The 18,967-nt window shown below is 39.3% G+C and overlaps 1 protein-coding gene across 1 annotated transcript in view; it reads left to right on the top strand.

Moving 5' to 3' along the window:
• CROT (carnitine O-octanoyltransferase) overlaps positions 1-18,967 on the top strand; it is a 21,081-nt gene extending 2,114 nt beyond the window's left edge. Inside the window, exons 3-17 of the mRNA XM_075419420.1 lie at positions 3,962-4,086; positions 4,801-4,982; positions 5,165-5,289; positions 8,007-8,115; positions 10,079-10,172; positions 10,266-10,391; positions 10,823-10,924; positions 11,551-11,634; positions 11,733-11,840; positions 12,126-12,256; positions 13,646-13,769; positions 15,844-15,922; positions 16,722-16,815; positions 16,993-17,112; positions 18,017-18,967. Of these exons, the coding sequence (XP_075275535.1) occupies positions 3,962-4,086; positions 4,801-4,982; positions 5,165-5,289; positions 8,007-8,115; positions 10,079-10,172; positions 10,266-10,391; positions 10,823-10,924; positions 11,551-11,634; positions 11,733-11,840; positions 12,126-12,256; positions 13,646-13,769; positions 15,844-15,922; positions 16,722-16,815; positions 16,993-17,112; positions 18,017-18,137 (1,724 nt within the window). The 3' untranslated portion in view covers positions 18,138-18,967. The remainder of the gene's footprint in view (positions 1-3,961; positions 4,087-4,800; positions 4,983-5,164; positions 5,290-8,006; positions 8,116-10,078; positions 10,173-10,265; positions 10,392-10,822; positions 10,925-11,550; positions 11,635-11,732; positions 11,841-12,125; positions 12,257-13,645; positions 13,770-15,843; positions 15,923-16,721; positions 16,816-16,992; positions 17,113-18,016) is intronic.

Raw genomic sequence — 18,967 nt, 5'->3', positions numbered from 1 at the left:
GACAATGAATATGTTTGCTCTTGTTTTCTGATTCTGATCTGTGTTTGCAGAAACACCTTGTCACCTGTCCCTTTTTTTTTCTTCATGCTGAAGTGACTTCCTACTTACAGTGACTTGCACATAAGTTGTTCTATAACTTTGATAATCATTGGTGATCTCCTTTAGTCTCAGTGGAGGCTGGAGGAAAGTTAGTCCAGTATTTTTTGTTCTGCCACAGTCTTCTCTTGTTAAATCACTTAAGCCAGAATGTGCAGTGCGCAATTCTAGACACTAGATTGGTGATTCTCATAGCTTGAGCTCTTAGTTTGTTTAGTCTGTGTAGGTGAGTGTTGGAAGGGAGGCGCTTCTGAAGAGCGATTCAGAAACTCCAAATGACCCTTCATAGATGCTGTGAATCATTCCTTGGACGCTCCTGTCTTTTATTGGTTGGAGGAGGACCCCAAGCACTCAACATTAGTCAGTGTTCCTGTTGATAAAGCACTTGTCTGTTTAAAGCCAGTCAGCTGGAAAAGCTGGGCACAGTGTGTGTCAGAAGTGCCTTATTTAGGGCTTTACAGTAGCTGCCTCTGCTTTGGGTTTGGAATGACTAACCTTGTTTTGAAGGTAGGTCTTGAGCAGAGAACATGACTGTAGCCATGTTATTTAGCCTTTTAGCTCACCCTAGATGTTGAGACTCAGAAGCTTGGATTCAGCTAGAGAGTATGAAAACGCAAAGCTCCAGCTTTCCAGAGGATTCCTTAACTATGCAACTGAAAATATCTTCTGTGGGATAGTTCTTGTTGATGGATGGAGCCAATCTGTGCAGAAAGGAAGACAAGATCTGTGGGCCTGGAGAAAGTGACAAGAGAGCAGTTTCACTGAATTCTAGTGAGAAAGGGGATGAGTTCTGCCGCTTCCTAATAGCGCTGCTTCTACATCTGATCAAATAGTTTTTAAATGGAAAGAGGCCCTGTAATCGTAGAATCACATAGCTTGGGAAGGGTTCATCTAAACCAGATCCCCGCTTGAAGTTGGTCCAACTACAGCAAGTTGCTCAGGCCTTGCTTAGCTAAGTTTTGTATATCTGCAAGGATGGAGATACTGCAGCCTTTCTGGGCGACCTGTTCTGGTGTTTGGTCACCCTCACCATTGTGGGAAGGGGAGCAAAGAACAAACCAGCAGCGACAAAAAAAAATTTCTTTGTCAGAAATTTCCTGTGTTCCAACTTGAGTGCATTTTCTCTTTTACTGTTCTTGTGCATCTCAGAGAGGAGTCGTGCTTTATCTCTGCTGTGCCTTTCCATTCAGTTGTTATAGAGTGCAACAAGGTCTTCCCTTTGCATTCTCTTCTTAAGCTGAACAAGCTCAGTTCTCGGCCTCGTCTCATCATTATGTGCTCCAGTCCCCTAGCAATCATGGTCACCCCTCGAATAGGGACCAGAATTCAGCAATTGTGCCTGTTTTCTTTCTTGTGTGTGTGTGCTATTGCTCTGTAATGACTTTGCAACTTGAATAACAGAGGATAATCGCTCTCTTACAGCACTGTGTGGTAGTAAGGTCACTCTCTGGGAAACCTGAGTGTTGGACTACCCTCAGTCTGGGGAGGTTTTCAACTCCAGATTTCCTGGGTGAATACTGTAAACTGCTAAGTAGTGTACGTAGATGGCTCTGTCGCTGTTGTTTCTTTTTTCATCTCTGTTCACAACTGATGGTGGTACAATTCAAGCTGCTTCTGGATACTGTTTATATTGACTTTAACAAGGTGTTTGGCACCTCAAAAGTTTGGGATTTTTTTGAGATTTTTTTTTTTTAACTTCCTCAAAGATGAACTGATGAAGCCTGGACTTGTTAGTGGACAGTCAGGTGGATTGAGAACTGTCTTGGCTGCCAGGCTCAAAGGTTTGTGATCAGCAGCACGTATTCCAGATGTAGGCCAGTCTCTGATGGTGTACCCCAGGGGTCCAGTATTGTTTAACATCTTCATTAATGACCTGGATGATCGGACAGAGTGTATGCTGGGTTTGAAAATGATGCAAAGCTGGTGATGATCCAGGTGGTTGTACTGCCATCAGATGGAGCTTGACAGACTGGAGGAACAGGCTGACAGTAGCCTCACGAAGTTCAACAAACCAAGGGAAATGCCAAGTCGTGCACCCAGGGAGGAATAACCCCCCACGCCAGCACATGCTGGGGCCTACTGGCTGGAAAGCAGCTTTGCAGAAAAGCCTCTGGGGTCCTGGTGGACATGAAGTTGATCATGAGCCAGCAATGTGCCCTTGCAGCAAGGCAGGCCAGCAGCATGCAGGGCTCTGTTAGAAGGAGCGATGCCAGCAGGTAGAGAGAGGTGATCCATCCCCTCTCTTCAGTGCTGAGGAGGCCACATCTGGAGTGCCGTGTCCATTTCTGGGCTCCCAAGTACAAGCAAGACATGGACATACTGAAGTGACCCCAGCGAAGGGCCGTGAAGGTGATTAGGGGCTTGGATTATCTGACATACGAGAAGAGACTGAGGGAGCTGGGACTGTTCAGCCTGGGGAATAAAAAGCTGTAGGGGGATCTCTTCAATGTGTGTAAATACTTGATGGGGAGGAGTAAAGAAGACAGACATCGCAGTGGTATCCAGTGACAGGACAAGAGGTGGTGGGCACAAATTGAAATAGAAGAAATTTCTTTTAAGCGTAAGAAAGCTCTTTTAATTGTGCAGTGGTTAAGCACTGGAACAGGTTGCTACCAGGGAGGCTGCAGATTCTCCATCCTTGGAGATACTCAAAACTCAGCACAGTCCTGAGCAGCCTGCTGTAGCTGACCCTGCTGAGATGAGGTGTTGAGCTAGATGATCTCTAGATCTGTGAAGAAGAAAAAAGTAGTGGTTGCAGGGAAGCAGCTTTAATTGCAGGAGAACATAAATGTGAGGAAGTAAGACTTTAATTCAACAAAGATAGGTAAGTATTTGAGACCTGCCCCGCGGAAAATCCGTTGTTACTTGCAAAAGCTAGATTAGAGATGAAACAGATACACAATTACTAAAAAAATCAAACAAGTATCCTTCCTCGTATCTGAACAGTTGTAACTAGATCACAGGATTAGCACTAGCAAGGCAGACAAGAAATTAACTGACAGTACTGTCCAGCAGCCTCAAAAATGAATCAGACCTCATTGTGTAGGCACTGAATCAGCAGAAACTACCCCTGTTTGCCACTGACTTCACGAAGTACAAAGGTAATAGAATATAAGTTATACACAAGGTGAGTATAAGAAGACGATGTGATGTGCCTGTATGGAAACTGACATCAGCACTGCCTGTTGCTGACCATAGATTGAATGGTAAAAAGGCTTTAAGGAGGCTTTAGATGAAAATGATGATTAGTTTTGCAAATTTATGCAGAGAACTTTGGCCTGTATGGCACATGGTCTGAGAGAAATCCAAAAGTATTTTAAAATAAAAATTGAATAGTAGTAAATGCCATCAGTGTTGTTCAAAGGTAGTCATAACATGGGGACAGTGAATGAGAAGTGATGGACAAGGTGCTGGTAGATCATGAATGGACTTTTAATAAAGGCAAGTAGCTTATGGTTGGTGCCGCAGGGTGCCAGACATGTATGGCTCAATGCATTCGTTTACAAAGTTCCCGTAAATTTCATTATTCAGTGAGTTCTGTGGCAGCTGATGGAGTTGTAGAACTCCATACTATTTTCAGTTACAGTTAAATCTATTGGATGTAGTTATCCTTTAGGTATTTCAGGCTTTCAGCAATTGCTTTTATCTGCCAACATCTGTACTTAGTTAAAAGTTTGTATTTATGTTTTATTAGAACACATGGGTTTATTGACAGATTTTTAAAAGGTGTTTTCCCTTCAAATACTTGTTTTAGAAAAATAGATTTTAAGTCTTTTCATCCACTCCCTTGCCTGTGGATATCTGAATCTTGGAATAAATCTCAGTATGTGGTTGTTTTTAAAATAAAAACATTGCCTTTTTACAGTGAAGCCATTTCTAAATCAAGAAGAATATCAAAGAACTGAGGATATAGTTAAAAAATTTGAAAATGGTATTGGGAAAGAGTTGCATCAGAAATTACTGGAGAGAGCTAAAACGAGAAGGAATTGGGTATGTATTTAGATATGTAAGAAATCATAATACAGCTTATGTAAAGTTGGTTCTTCAGGATATAATTTAGAGAGTCATTTAGGTTTTTTTAGCTTAGGATCTTCCTTATATCTGCCACTTGGCCTGTGGATATGAACACATTCACTTGTATACATGTAATTTGTTTATTTCAAAGTTGAGTGGCTAAGAGACCTCACTAACAGAAATGTTGTTACCTACCAGCTTTTGAATGCTTTGTGTGTCAGTCTCTTCTTCTGTCACCTCCATCCCCGCTCTTTCCACGCTGCCAAAAAAAAAAAGAGTTAGTTTGGGCTCTATCTCTTTCTTTCCCGAAGAAGGCTATGTGATAGCATTTTAAAGTTGTCTTTCAACAGATGAGGGGATACAAGGGAGGTCATTAACTAGTGGAATTCATGAGAACTTTGTAAATCTTAGCATGACACACTCCAGAGTGGGGATTTCTTCATTATAATTTACAGTTTAATAGTCTTAAGCAGTATTGAATTTTATTTCAAGCTTGAAAATAGAAAAGCTAGATGTTGTGTTACCCTCAGCAGTTAGTTCTGAACCACTGTGCTGCCTTCTGTAATATAGAAACTAATATTCCAAATATTAAAAAAAAAATAAAAAGAGCAGGCAGTTGAACAATCAGATGATTAGTGAAGAATTAATGACTAAAACTTAATTCTAATGCTAAATGTTTTTTATTTTCAGCTGGAGGACTGGTGGCTGAATGTGGCTTATCTTGATCTTCGCATATCAACACAAATACACTGTAATATGGGAGGCCCTGGTCCCTATATTGAACACTGCTGGCCACCCAAAGAGGGCACTCAGATAGAAAGAGCATGTGTATATATATGGCACACCCTGAAATACTGGGATCTACTACGAGCGTAAGACTTCAAAAAAAAAATTGATTCTAAATATTAATGATCTATGTATACTTTAGTTGCAGAAATATGTTTATGTTCATCGGCGTGTGTTCTTTGCAGTAAAAGATGGGTTTGTCTTACCTTGATTTACTTGCATAATTATAATCTCTGTTGTTTAATTTTGTTGTATTTATTTACTACAGAGAGAAGGTGGCTATAGAGAGATCTGGGAATGCTGTTCTGGACATGAACCAATTTCGAATGCTCTTCTGCACTTGCAAAATTCCTGGAGTTACCAGAGACTCAATTGGCAGTTATTTTAAAACTGGTAAACAAGTGCAAATTGGGGGTTAATACAAGCAAATGATTTTGTATTAATGGGCTGATAGAGTGGTCATTTTAACCATAAAATACTTGCTTCCTCAAGCACTAAGTCAGATACTGGTTGTTGAGTGCTTATATAAGGAAGCAAAGCAGATATCTAACCTACAAATGCTCTTTTTCGTCCAGTATTTAGTCCCTACTAAATAACATTAAAAGAAAGCTCTGCTTCAAATTGTATGTTACCAGCCTGATGCCTGTAGTAAGTGTGGCAGCATTAAGAATTGAAAAAAAACAAATTCCATGTGTTATAAATGTGGGTGGGGTCTGTGTAATACGCAGACAGAATTTCAGATCCATTATTAATTGGACGTTTTTTCACAGAATGTGTTTTTAGAGTGTGCTTCCTTACATTTTGTTGAGATAATTCTTACTTATTTTCTGTCATTGTGCTGTGTCTTGGCTTGGTCAGCTTCTTCTCTTTTCAGTCGAGAAAGTATTCCATAGTGCTTCTTGAAGCCATTCTGTTAAGCTCCCAACAATTTTCTGGGGTGCAGGATCGAGAGCTAGAGTAAAAGCGTGATGTTCTTATCCGCCACTAACAAATACTGTAGTATCAGTAATCAGCTAACTGAAATCGTCACACCCCTCCCATGCACATTCTGGTGCGTCCAGAGTTGTTCAGCAGTGTCACTGTAGGTAATCATGGGAGATGTGAATTCCTGTAAGACTCAGGAATTCAAGAAGAAGGAGGTACTGTCTTGCTCAACAGAAAATACGTAAGGAAATCCCCATACCACAGGACATGACAAGAAAATGCAAAGTTGAAGGCAAGTTTCAAGGGTTTTATCTTAGCGTTAGAGAGTCACTTTAAATACCAAGATGTAGAAGAAACATTGAAATGGTGGAAATTCAATGTTCTGTTATGATCACGCTTAATAAACAAAGCTGTTGTCCTGGGGAGATGCTATTTATGTCATTCATGTCCATTTTCTGCCTTAAAATATTGTAAGAGCTTTATTAAACAGTCTTGCTTATATAATTTTTCATGTCATACACAGCAGGTGATATCCATTTTCATGTAGATTGTCTGCCTCCAGATGAAATATTTGGTCGAGTTAGTTGTCTTGTTTCGCTGCGATTCATGGAGAGATAACAATACCTCCACAGAAGGTTTTTGGCCATCAAAACGTGCGTGTATCTAAGACAGGCAGAAGGAATTGCCGTCTGGAGGGGGATCCATTTTTCACCTTTGGACTACAGAGGGAACTGACATGGTCTAAACACTCGAAGTAGTATTCAGATTGCAGAGTAGGGCACCTAAAATTTTGACAGGTAATGTCAACTTGGAGTCAAAGACCGCAGTAAAAGTCAAGAGAGCCTGATCAGTGAAGCCTGGAGAGCTATTCGGTTCAGCCTGCAGCAGACACCTTAATGAGAACAGGTGAAGGGCTCATTAGATGCTGTTAAGTGTATTGGGTGGATCTCCACCAACTGTAGTGAGATCTCAGACACTTGATTCTAGGCATGTTAACTTCCAAACTTAATTCTACCCCTTGCTTTAGACAACTAAGGTTAGGAGGATGCTACCTGAAGTAATGGAATTTTGTGTCATCCCTTCTGATTTTTGTTATGTTAGAAATCAATTTCATGATCTATGAATGTGAGGTTTACATGAAATGACAAATTCCCCACTCTAGAATGTCCTTAATCAGGTATGTATTGAATTGTATTATCTGATTTAGAAAGTAGGACCATAAAAGTAGATGTAAATACCTTACAGTTAAGACTAAGACTTCTGTGGATGCCCATTCAGTTAAACATCTGTGGGTAAAGCAGCATACTTTCCTTCTTTTTCCCAGGTTGGAGTACTGGACTAGAAGAGGTGTAGCACAGTGGCTCCATCTGAGAAAAACATAGCCATGTTTATTGGGGTTTTAACATCTGTTTTTGTCAGAATCTTTTCCAGCTTTTAGTCTTCTTTCCAGATAGGCGGATTCAATAAGATGATACTATGCAAGTGTACCTGGCCTTGTGTCGGCCAGTACCATCTGCATTTCTGGATAGTGGCCAGATTAGTGTGTCAGTGCTCCCTTTTTACAGATTTGCAGATTACAGATCAGGTCTGATTCACGTGGTAGTAATGCATCTTGGATCTTGAGCTGCGTAACTGAAGCTGGCTGCACAAACACTCCGAGAACTGAAGGACTCAATCATCTGCAAAGAATCTTAGCAGCAGGCTTGCTGCATTATATTAATCTCTTAAAAAAAAAAAAAAAAACCAACCCCAAAAAACCCAAAACAGCCAAAACTCATGCAAGAGAGAAATGTTGCTAGATCATCTTTCAGCAAGCAACACTTGTTTCGGCAGAGGGTGTTCCTGCTTATACACAGGTTATTTGTTATACACAAATAACATTTGCTACTAGGTAATGACAAGGACTTGAAGTAGCTAACAGTGAAAGTGATGTACTTCTGTATATTTTCTCTTGACACTTTTAAAAATGTCTTCAAATTTGCTATAAGATCATGCAATTGGACTTCAAAAGTTTTTTTTTTCTTCTTTTTTATTCTTTTTTATTCTGTTTTTAACTGAATAAAGTCTGCCTCATTTTGAACAAAATATGGGGCTGTACGACTTGCTGAGTGTTTTTCCTGTATCTGTCACTCACTTCAGCCCCACAGTTGGATTTTCATGTTTTGTTTCTTTTTGTTTCATTTCAGAGACTGAAGGAGAGTGCCCATCTCACTTAATAGTACTGTGTCGAGGTCGAGTGTTTGCATTTGATGCTATACATGAAGGCAATATGGTGACTCCTCCAGAGATTTTCAGGTTTTCAAACTACCTTGTTTCAAATGAGCTGTCCTATTTAAGCTACATACTGAACACAGTCTTTCTTCTTCTATCCCCTTCACCCCAAAGAATTAGGTGTGAGAGAGCTTACAGCTTCTCTTCTAGCTGAGGGTTCAGATTTGAGTAAATTCTTGTTTAGTGGACGGTATCTTCTTGCTATGAAGCATGATGATCCTGTACTGTTGTAATACGCCCATAGAACATCATGCAAAAAAGGCTGAATGAAGCTGTTTTAATAGGAAACAACATTTCTATGTGAAATTTCTTGACATGGAATTATTAGGATTATAAGTAACATCATTCCTTTCAGGATCAATCCATGCTGATAATTGTCTCATTGCTACTTACTCATTATCAAAGATGAAGCACCACTGTCATGTTGATTCAAATCTAATGCACTTGTGGTCAATTTTCTCCAGAATAGTGGGGCTGGAATTCCTCTTGGTGAGTGCAGCAGGGTCCAAAATTGCAGTATACACTGATTGACTTTCTGCTAGCTGCAGAACAATACAGCAGCATTTCACTTGCATTTCTTGGCTTTGCGCCAGAACTGTGACAACCAACCATGTTTGTGGCTTCTTTCATGTTCCTGAGCTGCTGCAAAGGATCAGAGAGAAAGAATTTGGTTCTTTAAATAGTAAATTTCAGTACTAGTGCAACTGGCAGTGTTCAAAGCTTTTCCGCGCTGTATCTCCTATCTCCCGGTAGCATGCAGAGGTGCCAGCTTTTCAAATTGGCAGTACGGTTGTGGCCACAAGGTTTTTTGCTCTGTTCGTTGAACTCTGATGTCACATACAGAGGTAGTTTCAGCAGAATTCTCTTGTAGTCAGTTTTGGATCTGTAGATACGCATCTACTTACTAAAGAGGTGTTGTGCGTTTCCTCTCGGAATGACTTACTGCATCTGTCAAAGTGCTGTTAATAGAGCACAACAGAAGACATTTGTAATTAAAATTAGCAAAAGATGGGTGGCGAAATTCCTTAGGCAAGACAAAAACTAGTTAGAGAAGCTCAGAATAATTTTTTTTTTTTTTAAATCTGGTACTTTAGTGCTTAAGATATTTCAACATATGTATTTCAGATTTCTGTAGTTTTACTTGTTAGATCAAGCAAGTAAGAAAGAAGTGAGCGCCTGGAATATAGACAAAAATCCCAAAGCTTTCTCTTGTCTGTAGAAAGGGCAGGTTTGGTTTTGGTTTGGTGGTTGGTTGGTTTGGGGAGGCCTTAATAACCTCATCATGAGTGTCTTATACTTTTGACAACTATGTAGCTAATGATCAGTAGTGAAGTTTAATGGGCAAGAGTGCCAGAACAAAGGACAAGCTAGTTTAAATGCCTGTAACTTGTGGAGTTTCTTTAACACCTAGAACAGCATGTGAAAAACTGAATTTGCAAACTAAAAATTAGCTCTGTTAATAGCTCTCCAAAGGGAAAATGTAAGGAAAAGGTAGGAAGAGAAGTATTCCTGTGTTGTTCAGCCTCTACATTTAGGATATGCTGTAGCTACTGCTCTGCTTTAAATTTCAGGGTTTGTCTTGAGTGAGAGTTTTGCCCTTGTATCTGATTAGTTGCTATAAAAGCTTCAAAGCTCCAGTATTGAAGATGTCTGTTGCTCAGGAAAGTTTGATCTGCACTCCTGAAGTCTTAATTTAAAACTATATTTAGTGCATAGTAACACTTTAGGATCATGGTTGTTTACATGTAAGATTGTACTGGGCTGGTAGCTGCAATTTGAATTAATGATTAGTGACCGAAAACAAGGCTGGTCATCAGCTGCTCTTAGAGTCTGCAGGAGCTGATTCATGCTTCCTGTAAATTCACAGTAGCTTGTGAGTGTGGAACCAAAATTCCAGCTTGGCAAAAGAGAGAGAGACAAAAAGGGTGACTTTTATCTTCTCTCCATACGTTCTTTGTTAACTTCAGTTTTTGAAATCTTCTTAAAGGCAACTTACTTATATACAGAGAAGATGCCATAATGAACCAGATGGACCAGGAGTGGCAGCCCTAACAAGCAACGAAAGGACAAAATGGGCAGAGGTGGGAACACTTCAACAGTTGATTCCTAAGAAAAGTGTTGTGATCACTGGAAATAAGTCATTTCACTTAGCTTTGTCTCTTTATGCTTTCCAGTTACGTGAATATTTGATTGATCTTGATGCAAAGAACTTAACTCTTCTGGAAAAAATTCAGAGAAGTTTGTTTGTGGTCTGCCTCGATGATTCTAGTCCCCATGCAACTCCTGAGGACTACACTGAGGTACCTGAGGATTTTTGATAATTCATATCTGGCCTTCTTTATATAGTAATTTCTTCTGTGTATATGCAGAAGTGCCACATCTTGTTCTTTCGGAACAGAGAAAATGAAACAGATAAATAGGAAAATTATGCTTTTTGTTCATCCATAGGAATACTTAAATAGTTTGAATTGTTAGGACATTAGATGTGGGAATGACTGAAATATACCTTTATAATTTTATAAATATTAAAAAAATTTAAATTTAGCAATGAACTTGTGATCACTCTTTAATTTAAAAATGTAGGCTTATAATCGTCTTTCATCTTCAGCTGATGAGAATGTCTTACCTCTCAGGGAGGTCTCACCATCTTCATGTATGCCTGATTAGCTAACAGAGGTTGACAGTGTACTCAGTGTTTTTTAAAACCCACAGTGTGTAACTTTTGCTTTAGCTTACAAGGTTGGGGCTAACAGGTGATCCGACTGTTCGCTGGGGAGACAAATCCTACAACAGTATATTCTTTTCCAATGGAACCTGTAGCGCATTCTGTGATGTAAGTTGAAAATTCTTTTCCCCCTTATAAACCTTCCAAGTATTTATTTACTAAGTTTTCCCTTTCAGAGTATTATTTTAAATGTTTAATGTGTTCCTCTTTAGTGTAGCCTTGTTTACCAGGCACCTTGTCTTGCAGATTTCCAAAAGCAGTCTGCTTTCACAGTGTTTGCTATTATACCATACTTACTTAAATTAAGAACATGAGATCCGATACCATAGTCTTGTTTCTAAAGTGTTTGAGGGACTTCCAAAGACAAAAGTATATTGCACATGAAACCTTAAAATTAGCTTTCTGTATTAGGTAGCTATTTGAACAGCTGTGTTTTTTTAAACTCGGATTTTTTTTTGAACTCATTATTGAATGGCCAGAAAGATCTACATCTTGCTTAAAATCTGTTTTTCCTCAGCAGTGGTTTGTTGTGCCTCCCTATCTGGCTGCAGAGCAGTCAAAACAGTGGGTGGACATACAGTAGTTCTGTCTGTATTGTAGAACTAGAAAAACAAGTCCAACACTGTGCAGTAAAGCGGTTCGTCTGCAGGAAAAAGAGTAGGGTAAGGAAAAAAGCAGTTTGGTCCTCTTGTAGTTACACAAATAACGTGGTATCTTGTCTTGTATGATTCTAGCATTCTCCTTTTGATGCCATGGCTTTAATTACCATGTTGTTATATGCCGAAAAGAAGATCATTGAAAATGAGGGAAAATGGAAGGTATCAATCCTCTAAACTTTCAAATGTATTAGTCAGTGTCTTTTCTTATGGATAACGTTTTCCATTTTCTCTGTTTCTTTTTGTCCACACCCTCCCAGGGATCAGATAAAGTGAGGGATATTCCATGGCCAGAGGAACTTGTATTCACAGTGGATCAGAAAATTATGAATGAAATTGGATGTACTAAAGAATTGTATTACAAAAAGGTGGAATTTCTTGCTGCTTCTCTTGTCACTGGTTTGGGGTTTTTTGCTTGTTTGTTTGTTTGTTTTTTTCCCCCAATCTATTTGAATGTTTTTAGATGGCCTTTCTCCATGTTGGAGAACAGGGATGAATACGTTATTGATTAATTCATGTAGCAGGGGACTTAATACTATGATTTAATTTGTGACATTGTTAGTTTATGTTGAATGTGTTTTATTTGAAGTGAACCAGGTTGTGGTATTTACAGTTTCTTGACTTCTGTTTTTTTTCCTCCTGTGGTTTGACAGGTATCTGACTTGCAGCTAGTGAGTTATGCCTTCACATCCTTCGGCAAAGCATTGATTAGAAAGAAGAAACTTCATCCCGATACATTTGTGCAGCTTGCGCTTCAGCTGGCTTACTACAAATGCCATGGACGGTAAGAAAATCCCATTACCCAGATTAGAATAAAGAGCTTGAGTGAAGGGGTGGATCTTATAGCACAGTGGCCTTGCAGTGCCAGTGTGTAATTTTCTATGGTGATATAAGAATGAAGAAGTAAAGTGGTTTTTTGTTGTGTTGTGTTTTTTTTTCAAATGAACAGTTGCGTAGGGCCTTATTTTGCGCCATTGAACTCCATGGGGCTTGTGCTCTTGGCCTCAGAAGACTTGTGTCCTTGTGCCCATAAGGATCATGCGTGTACTTATTGTGGAATGGAGGGCAAAAGACAATGGATTTGGGCTGTACAAAGTAAATATCTGGGCAAACACCAAATGCGGAATGGGTCAGGATATCTTGATGTTGAGTAGTTGCTCAGGTGAAGAAGAAAGCTTTATCTGTAGCAAGTAACAGCCAGCAGTAAGATGGTTAATCTTCCAAGCCTGTAAGAAGCCTCGCAAACTTCTGTGTCTCACTTTCTTTAGCAACGGTGAATGTGGAGGTTTGGGCAGAATAATAGAGATGTAGATAGTGACACTCCAAATGCCTGATTCTACGTTTTGGGGTGTGTCATTTTATTTTGTATTATTGGTAAAAGGCAGCATTCTTCCTGCTGTTGGGGTACCCAAATTTCTGTTTGCTAATTAGCACTGACAACAACTTGTATAAGTCATTATTGACCTGGCGAGTATTGCTTGCTTCAGAAAAAGGAGGGTTTCATTGTATGAGCATGATGCTTAGTCACTGGAGATGCCTGTATCATCATAAGAAAGGCTGGTACATCTCATTTTGCTGAACATTGGAATAAATTAATTGTCTGACTGAAATAGCCAGTGAAGTCTGTTCTGAACACACAAGTATGTTTCATGTAAGTTGTATATTAAATGGTAGACTGTCATAGGGCTGAGGATGCTGCAGGTAAAAGCTGGGTGGGTGTCAGTATGCAACAGAGAAGGATTTGAGCCTTTTTCTTACAAGTGCATTGGGACACACTGTGTATTTCAAGTGTGTCTCTTAATATTTGAGTTTTTGGATGGTGTAGGTGGTTTCTTCAACGGAAATATACAGTGAAACTGAAGCTTGCATAATTTCAGCTTATTTATACTAGAGGCTGGCAGATCTGTAGTCTGCAGAAAATAGCCATGACAACCTAGTCTTTTCAAGGTGTGATTATAGCACTGGCACTTTTTTGCTGTCATCTGCTCATAAAAGCTCATGGAGTTCCTTTGTGGCTCTCTTTCAGACACAAAATTTAAAGAAAATTAGTGGCTTAGTCATACTTGTAACTGAGCTAGATGTGTAAGATACTTGGCAGGACTTTTTTATTCCTTGAGAGAGCAGATAGTTTTATCGGGTTTATGAGATGCTCTTCCCTAATTTTTCTTCATAGCCCAGGCTGCTGTTACGAAACTGCCATGACCAGGCGCTTCTATCATGGCCGCACAGAGACCATAAGATCGTGTACTGTGGAAGCAATGGAGTGGAGCAAGTCCATGCTGGATCCTTCTGCCAGTGTAAACACTGAAATGCTACTGTAATCATAATGTATTTAGAAAGCCTGTCATTTAAACTGCTTAAAACTCATTTTTCTATTGTCTCATTAATGGGAATTGGCCGGCTTCCAGTGAGACAGATTTCAGACGTTGGGTTCACTGAAGTCTGGCTCTGGTCATTATGACCGAGATGAGCTGTCACGTGTGGGCTTGTTCGGTTTTCTATCCTATTTACCTTTTGGTTTCAAGAATGTAAGTGTCTTGAATTATGTTCATACTGATATTTTTTTCACACCTCAGAAAGCAACTGGGTTGGAACCAATGTATTCTGCTCTGGAGTGGTTCCGTTGTTGTTTTAATTTTTAAGTGAAATCAGGAAATGTTAATCTAATCACTGAGACTGAGAGCAAGACTGAAATCTGTTTGTGTCCTGCTGGCGACAGGAATGCATTCCAGAGTTTGCTTCTGAATAGCTGAACCGGTGACCTTTTCTCTTCCCGGCAGCTACCCTCTGATGCTTGGCTGGCAGAGTATTTCACGCTTTTCTTGCCGAGGGAGGGCTGTACTAAAGCTCTTTCTGTTGTCCTCACTGCACGTTTCTCAGAGCCTGAGAAGTGAAACAGGGAGAAGATTTTGGAGACAAAGGGCTACGTATTTTTAGGAAATTTAAAGGTTCTATATTATTAATGCATCTGAGAAACATACAGGAATATGGCTATCAGGAATTATGTGTGATTGATAATTACAGTCTTCAAGAGTGTATTTTCCTGGTCTTTGCTGGGTTCTTTTGACATGTGCTGCAGCTTTGAAACTCAATTTTCTGTCGATTATTTGTATCTGCTTTCCTAGTGTGAATACAGATTCCTGTTATTTCCCTGCTCTTCAGTTATCTTCTAACCAATTAGCAGGTTTCTATGGGTAATACACAGAGGTTCATTGCTTCCAGCACTAACTATAGCCATTTTCTCTTTTCAGTTTTAAATGCCATCTTCAGATATCTTCCTATTGCTCTTTTTTTGTGGTGAACTCGTGGGCCTTAAAAGAAGCATTGAGTCTGTTAAATAGTAATGAAATTAAAATACTTAAAAGTCTACTTTTAAGGTAGTAGAAAATACCTAAAGTTAGGTACTTCAGAAAAAAATCCTGTTGTCTGAACTTTTCTTTAGCCACTTGTGAGCTTAGTAGCTTGATTTTTATCCAAATTGAGTGGCTACTGCCCTTGTTTCACATTCTTTGCTGCAGCCTCTCCTGTAACGAATAAAAGGAGAAAGGGTGCTTTTTAAGTAGTTAAGCAGCTAGTAAGGTCTAAGATCTTACAAGCCAAGTTCTTGGTTGTCTAGAGATGTTTCTCTAGGCCTCCTTTGCCAAAACCAAATGTGTTTGTATTCTGTTCTCTCTGGCTTCAATATGTAAATTTCAGTATAAAATTGAAAAAAACGTAATGTAGGACAGAATTACTGTCATAGAAGTTAGCAGAGAAGACTTTGGAATGCAGTTGGCATCTGTGTATATTTTAATTAGCGTCTTTTTTGTTTTGTTTTCTGCTTTTTCACAGAATTTTTTCTTGTTTGTTTTTTGTTTTTTGTTTTTTTTTCATGAAAAATTATCTAGACCAGAATATTTCAGTTGGAAGGCACCTACAGTGAACATACAGTCCAACTGCCTGACCAGTTCAGGGCATGGTGATCATGTAAATGCAACTGCACCCGCTAAAAGCCAGTGTGTTTCTAAAGAGGTGGTACTGTAGGAAGTTTTTGGTTTTGATTACTCTATTTCACAGTGGCCATTTTCCACAGTTTCAGCTTGTTTAGGAAAGAGCATGAGGTTTAGAATATTGTTCATCGCAAAAGTGATCCGAGGAACAGAACAGTGATACAGGAAATAAATGAGCAAGTTCTCCTGAAAAAGGAGTTTGGATTTGGGATAAAGAGTTTGAGAGAGGTTCTAATGTACCTTTCAAGTTCCTCCATTTCCTTCTCCTTAAAATTGCTAGAAACTGTGAAAGGGAAAAACTTGCTGATCTGTGATTCCTGATGTGTTATTCATCTGGATTGTTTTTTCTTTTTTTTAATACTGTCTTCCCTGGCTTACACAGACTTACCAACGACTGCAGCTGATGCATAAAGCGTTTGCAAAGCACAATAAAATGAGGAAAGAATGTGAGAATGGAAAAGGTACTCGGGATCAAAAGTTTTTTTTTTTTATTTCATTTTTTCTTGTGGGTGAAAAGGGAATATTGCTGTATGTTAATACATTTTCTCTGTCTCCTGGTTTTCGACTTGACTAAAAACTACCCCTTAATATCTTTAATTTTGGGAAGAGGAACTAAAATCTAGTCCTTGCACCTTTCCTTGTGCCACAAAGACGCGTTCACTTTGAATATTAACTCACTTTTTCTGCCCAGCTAAACATTATTACAGAATACCTTCTGATTAAGTATATGCTTGGCTGATGAGTAAGAAATGTGGTCTTTTAAGGCAGAGGAGAGATTTGGGTGAAATCCTAACCCACCTGTGTTAGCATGGTAAGCTATTCTATGAATGAGAAGGAGTAGCTGGGAAATAGTCACCTCCATCCTACTTGGTGAGTTATCTAGGCAGTTGTGGCCCTGAGAGCCTTTGCACCTTCTCCATGTAAGTGCCTAGTGGGCCAGTTTCACTGTATGGAACTCCTCCTCCTTGGCTGAAATGGAAGGTTTCTTGGGTTTTGTTTTCCACAGGAACTGTGCTGGGTTTATGTTACTTGGTTCATTTGCATTTGGGCTCAGTGTTGCAAACTGGAAGTGGTGAAGGCCTCAGAGCAAATGTTTGGGCAATGTTTTTGTACGCTACAGTATGACTCTTGGGTTTTAGTAGACTCTGTCATTTATCTGTCCTTCAGCTGCTATTTGAGCTTCCAGCTACCCAGACCAGAAGAAGCAGAAAAACAGGAAATGCTGCTGTTAATGGTGCAGTATTTGCGTTTGTTTGACAGGATTTGATCGTCATCTTCTGGGTCTCCTACTCATAGCACAAGAGCAAGGCCTGCCAGTGCCAGAACTTTATGTGGATAATGCCTTCACAGCTAGGTAATTCGTGTTCCGCTCCTGTTGAGAAGTTGTATCCCTTGGTAGCAAGGACTTGGTTACATTGGCCTTATGTGTGCTGATTTCTTGATCTCTAGGACAAAATAACTTTGTTTGTAAAACTCACTGTGTTTTAAATTGTTTTTTAAAGTGCTGGTTTTGGTTTGTGTTGTTTTACAGTGGAGGAGGTGGGAATTTTGTTCTTTCAACTAGTCTGACTGGCTACACTAGGTTTAGTGGATCTGCAATCCCTATGGTACATCATGGCTATGGCTTTTTTTATGCAATCAGAGATGACAGGTAAGGATATAATTTAATTTTGTGCATGGTTCTGTCTCTGTCACAAAGGGAAAGCTGGCTAACAACTAGAATGAGGAAAGGAAAAGACAGAAGAAACATGGCCAAACGTGTCAGATAAGGTTGAGAAGTGAGGTATATGAAAATAGAGGTATTAACATTCTGGGAAAGCATGTGTGGGAGGAAGGACGAGCAGCAGAGGTGAAGTGAGCACCAGGGTACTGACAATAAGCAGAAAGAAAAGAGTGGGGAAGGTGAAAGAAGGGAGGAACGAAAGAAGTTAACTTACTTTAAAATAAGCTTTTGTTTTAGAGATCATTAAATGCAATGTGGAAAGATGTTTTTTAAAAAGTAGCAATTGTCTGAGATAGACCAGGTAGAGTACAGGTGAGCACACTGTCCATCATTCTTGGTAGTGATGTACACATCTCTTGGCTCAAAGCAGACCTCTGTGATAACAGGGAGAAGCTAAAACATTTGGCTTCACTTCTCATAAAATGGTAGGATTTGAAATTATCCAACTTTGGCTTATTGGTCTGACAGACAAAAATTATTGCTGCTGTATCAAATCTTGATACAACTACCTTGATTATAATGTGTTGCGATATCTTGCTGTTTTGTGATTTAGGTGTAATTTGGATGACTTCTTTCTAAAGCTAAATATAGATTATGTGCAGATTTGATTCAGTTTGAGAAAAAAGTATCTAGTTTCAAGATGTGTCAGCATTATTGCTTACTGAAGGCACTGGGGATCTGAGTCCCATTTGACTGATGAGACAGTGCATTTATGTGACAATTTTTGCTCCGGAATTTATGTCGGTAATTTCACATTTCAGAGCAGTTTGTGTGACTTACCCTAGACCATGACAACTGAGAGTGGTAACTTCATTGTTTTCTGTATCAATAGGATTGTCGCTACTTGTTCTTCTTGGAAATCGTGTCCAGAGACTGATGCAGAATTGCTGTGCAGAACTGTGTTCCAGTGTTTTCAGGACATGCTGCAGTTAACAGTTACAGCTCAGCTGTAAGGTTGATAATGATGTGACAGCCTTTGCAAGCGCGTGAGTTATATGTAGTACTTAGGAATGAAATGCTACTCAAGAGTACTGTTAACTTCAAGTTAAGACCTTGAATGATCTATGTGAAGTCTACCTATTTTTATGGGGTTTACTGTGGTAATTATACCCATTTAAGAGTAATGTAGCCATTTGCAACAACAATGCAAGCAGTAGTACCTTATCTGTGTAGAACTATGCAATACTAAAATATGCCTCAACAATGCAAACATACTTGGGAGACGGGGTGTTGGAAGTGGAGAATTTATGGGAGATCTGTATTTATGGTCTTAGTAGTAACACGTAGAATACTTTGTAGTCTACTGATACTGTTATGCCAGTGGAGCACTTAACTATGTACTTAAAAGTAACCACACTATCTTCTTAGGCAATTATGCTTCCTATTCATAGTGGTTTATGAAATACAAGGGCTGCCTCCACCAGGCTATATGTTACGCTGTAAGTTATCTTTCATTTTTGCTATCGAGATTATACCAAATAAATGTTTTATCTGTGAATGGGGATGTTCCCACTACATTTGTAACACGAGAGCACTACAATGTGAAGTATTTTGAAAAAGGACGTCTCAATAATGAAGACGGAAAGCAGCATATGAGTTCAGAATTCCTCAGAGTTTTCATCTTCTAGTGAACTGGATGTCTGAGGCTTTTTCACCAATAATACACAATAAAAGCCAGCACTGAATGCAGTTTGATACAATTCTCAGGATTTTAAGACTTGATTCCTCTGTTTGAGCAGCTTTGTATTTTCCTGTCGTAGAAATAAAATTCTTCTAAAAATCA

The sequence above is a fragment of the Opisthocomus hoazin genome, chromosome 4 (assembly GCF_030867145.1).
Source record: "Opisthocomus hoazin isolate bOpiHoa1 chromosome 4, bOpiHoa1.hap1, whole genome shotgun sequence".
NCBI lineage: Eukaryota > Metazoa > Chordata > Aves > Opisthocomiformes > Opisthocomidae > Opisthocomus > Opisthocomus hoazin.
This window is presented reverse-complemented; position numbering and strand designations above follow the sequence as displayed.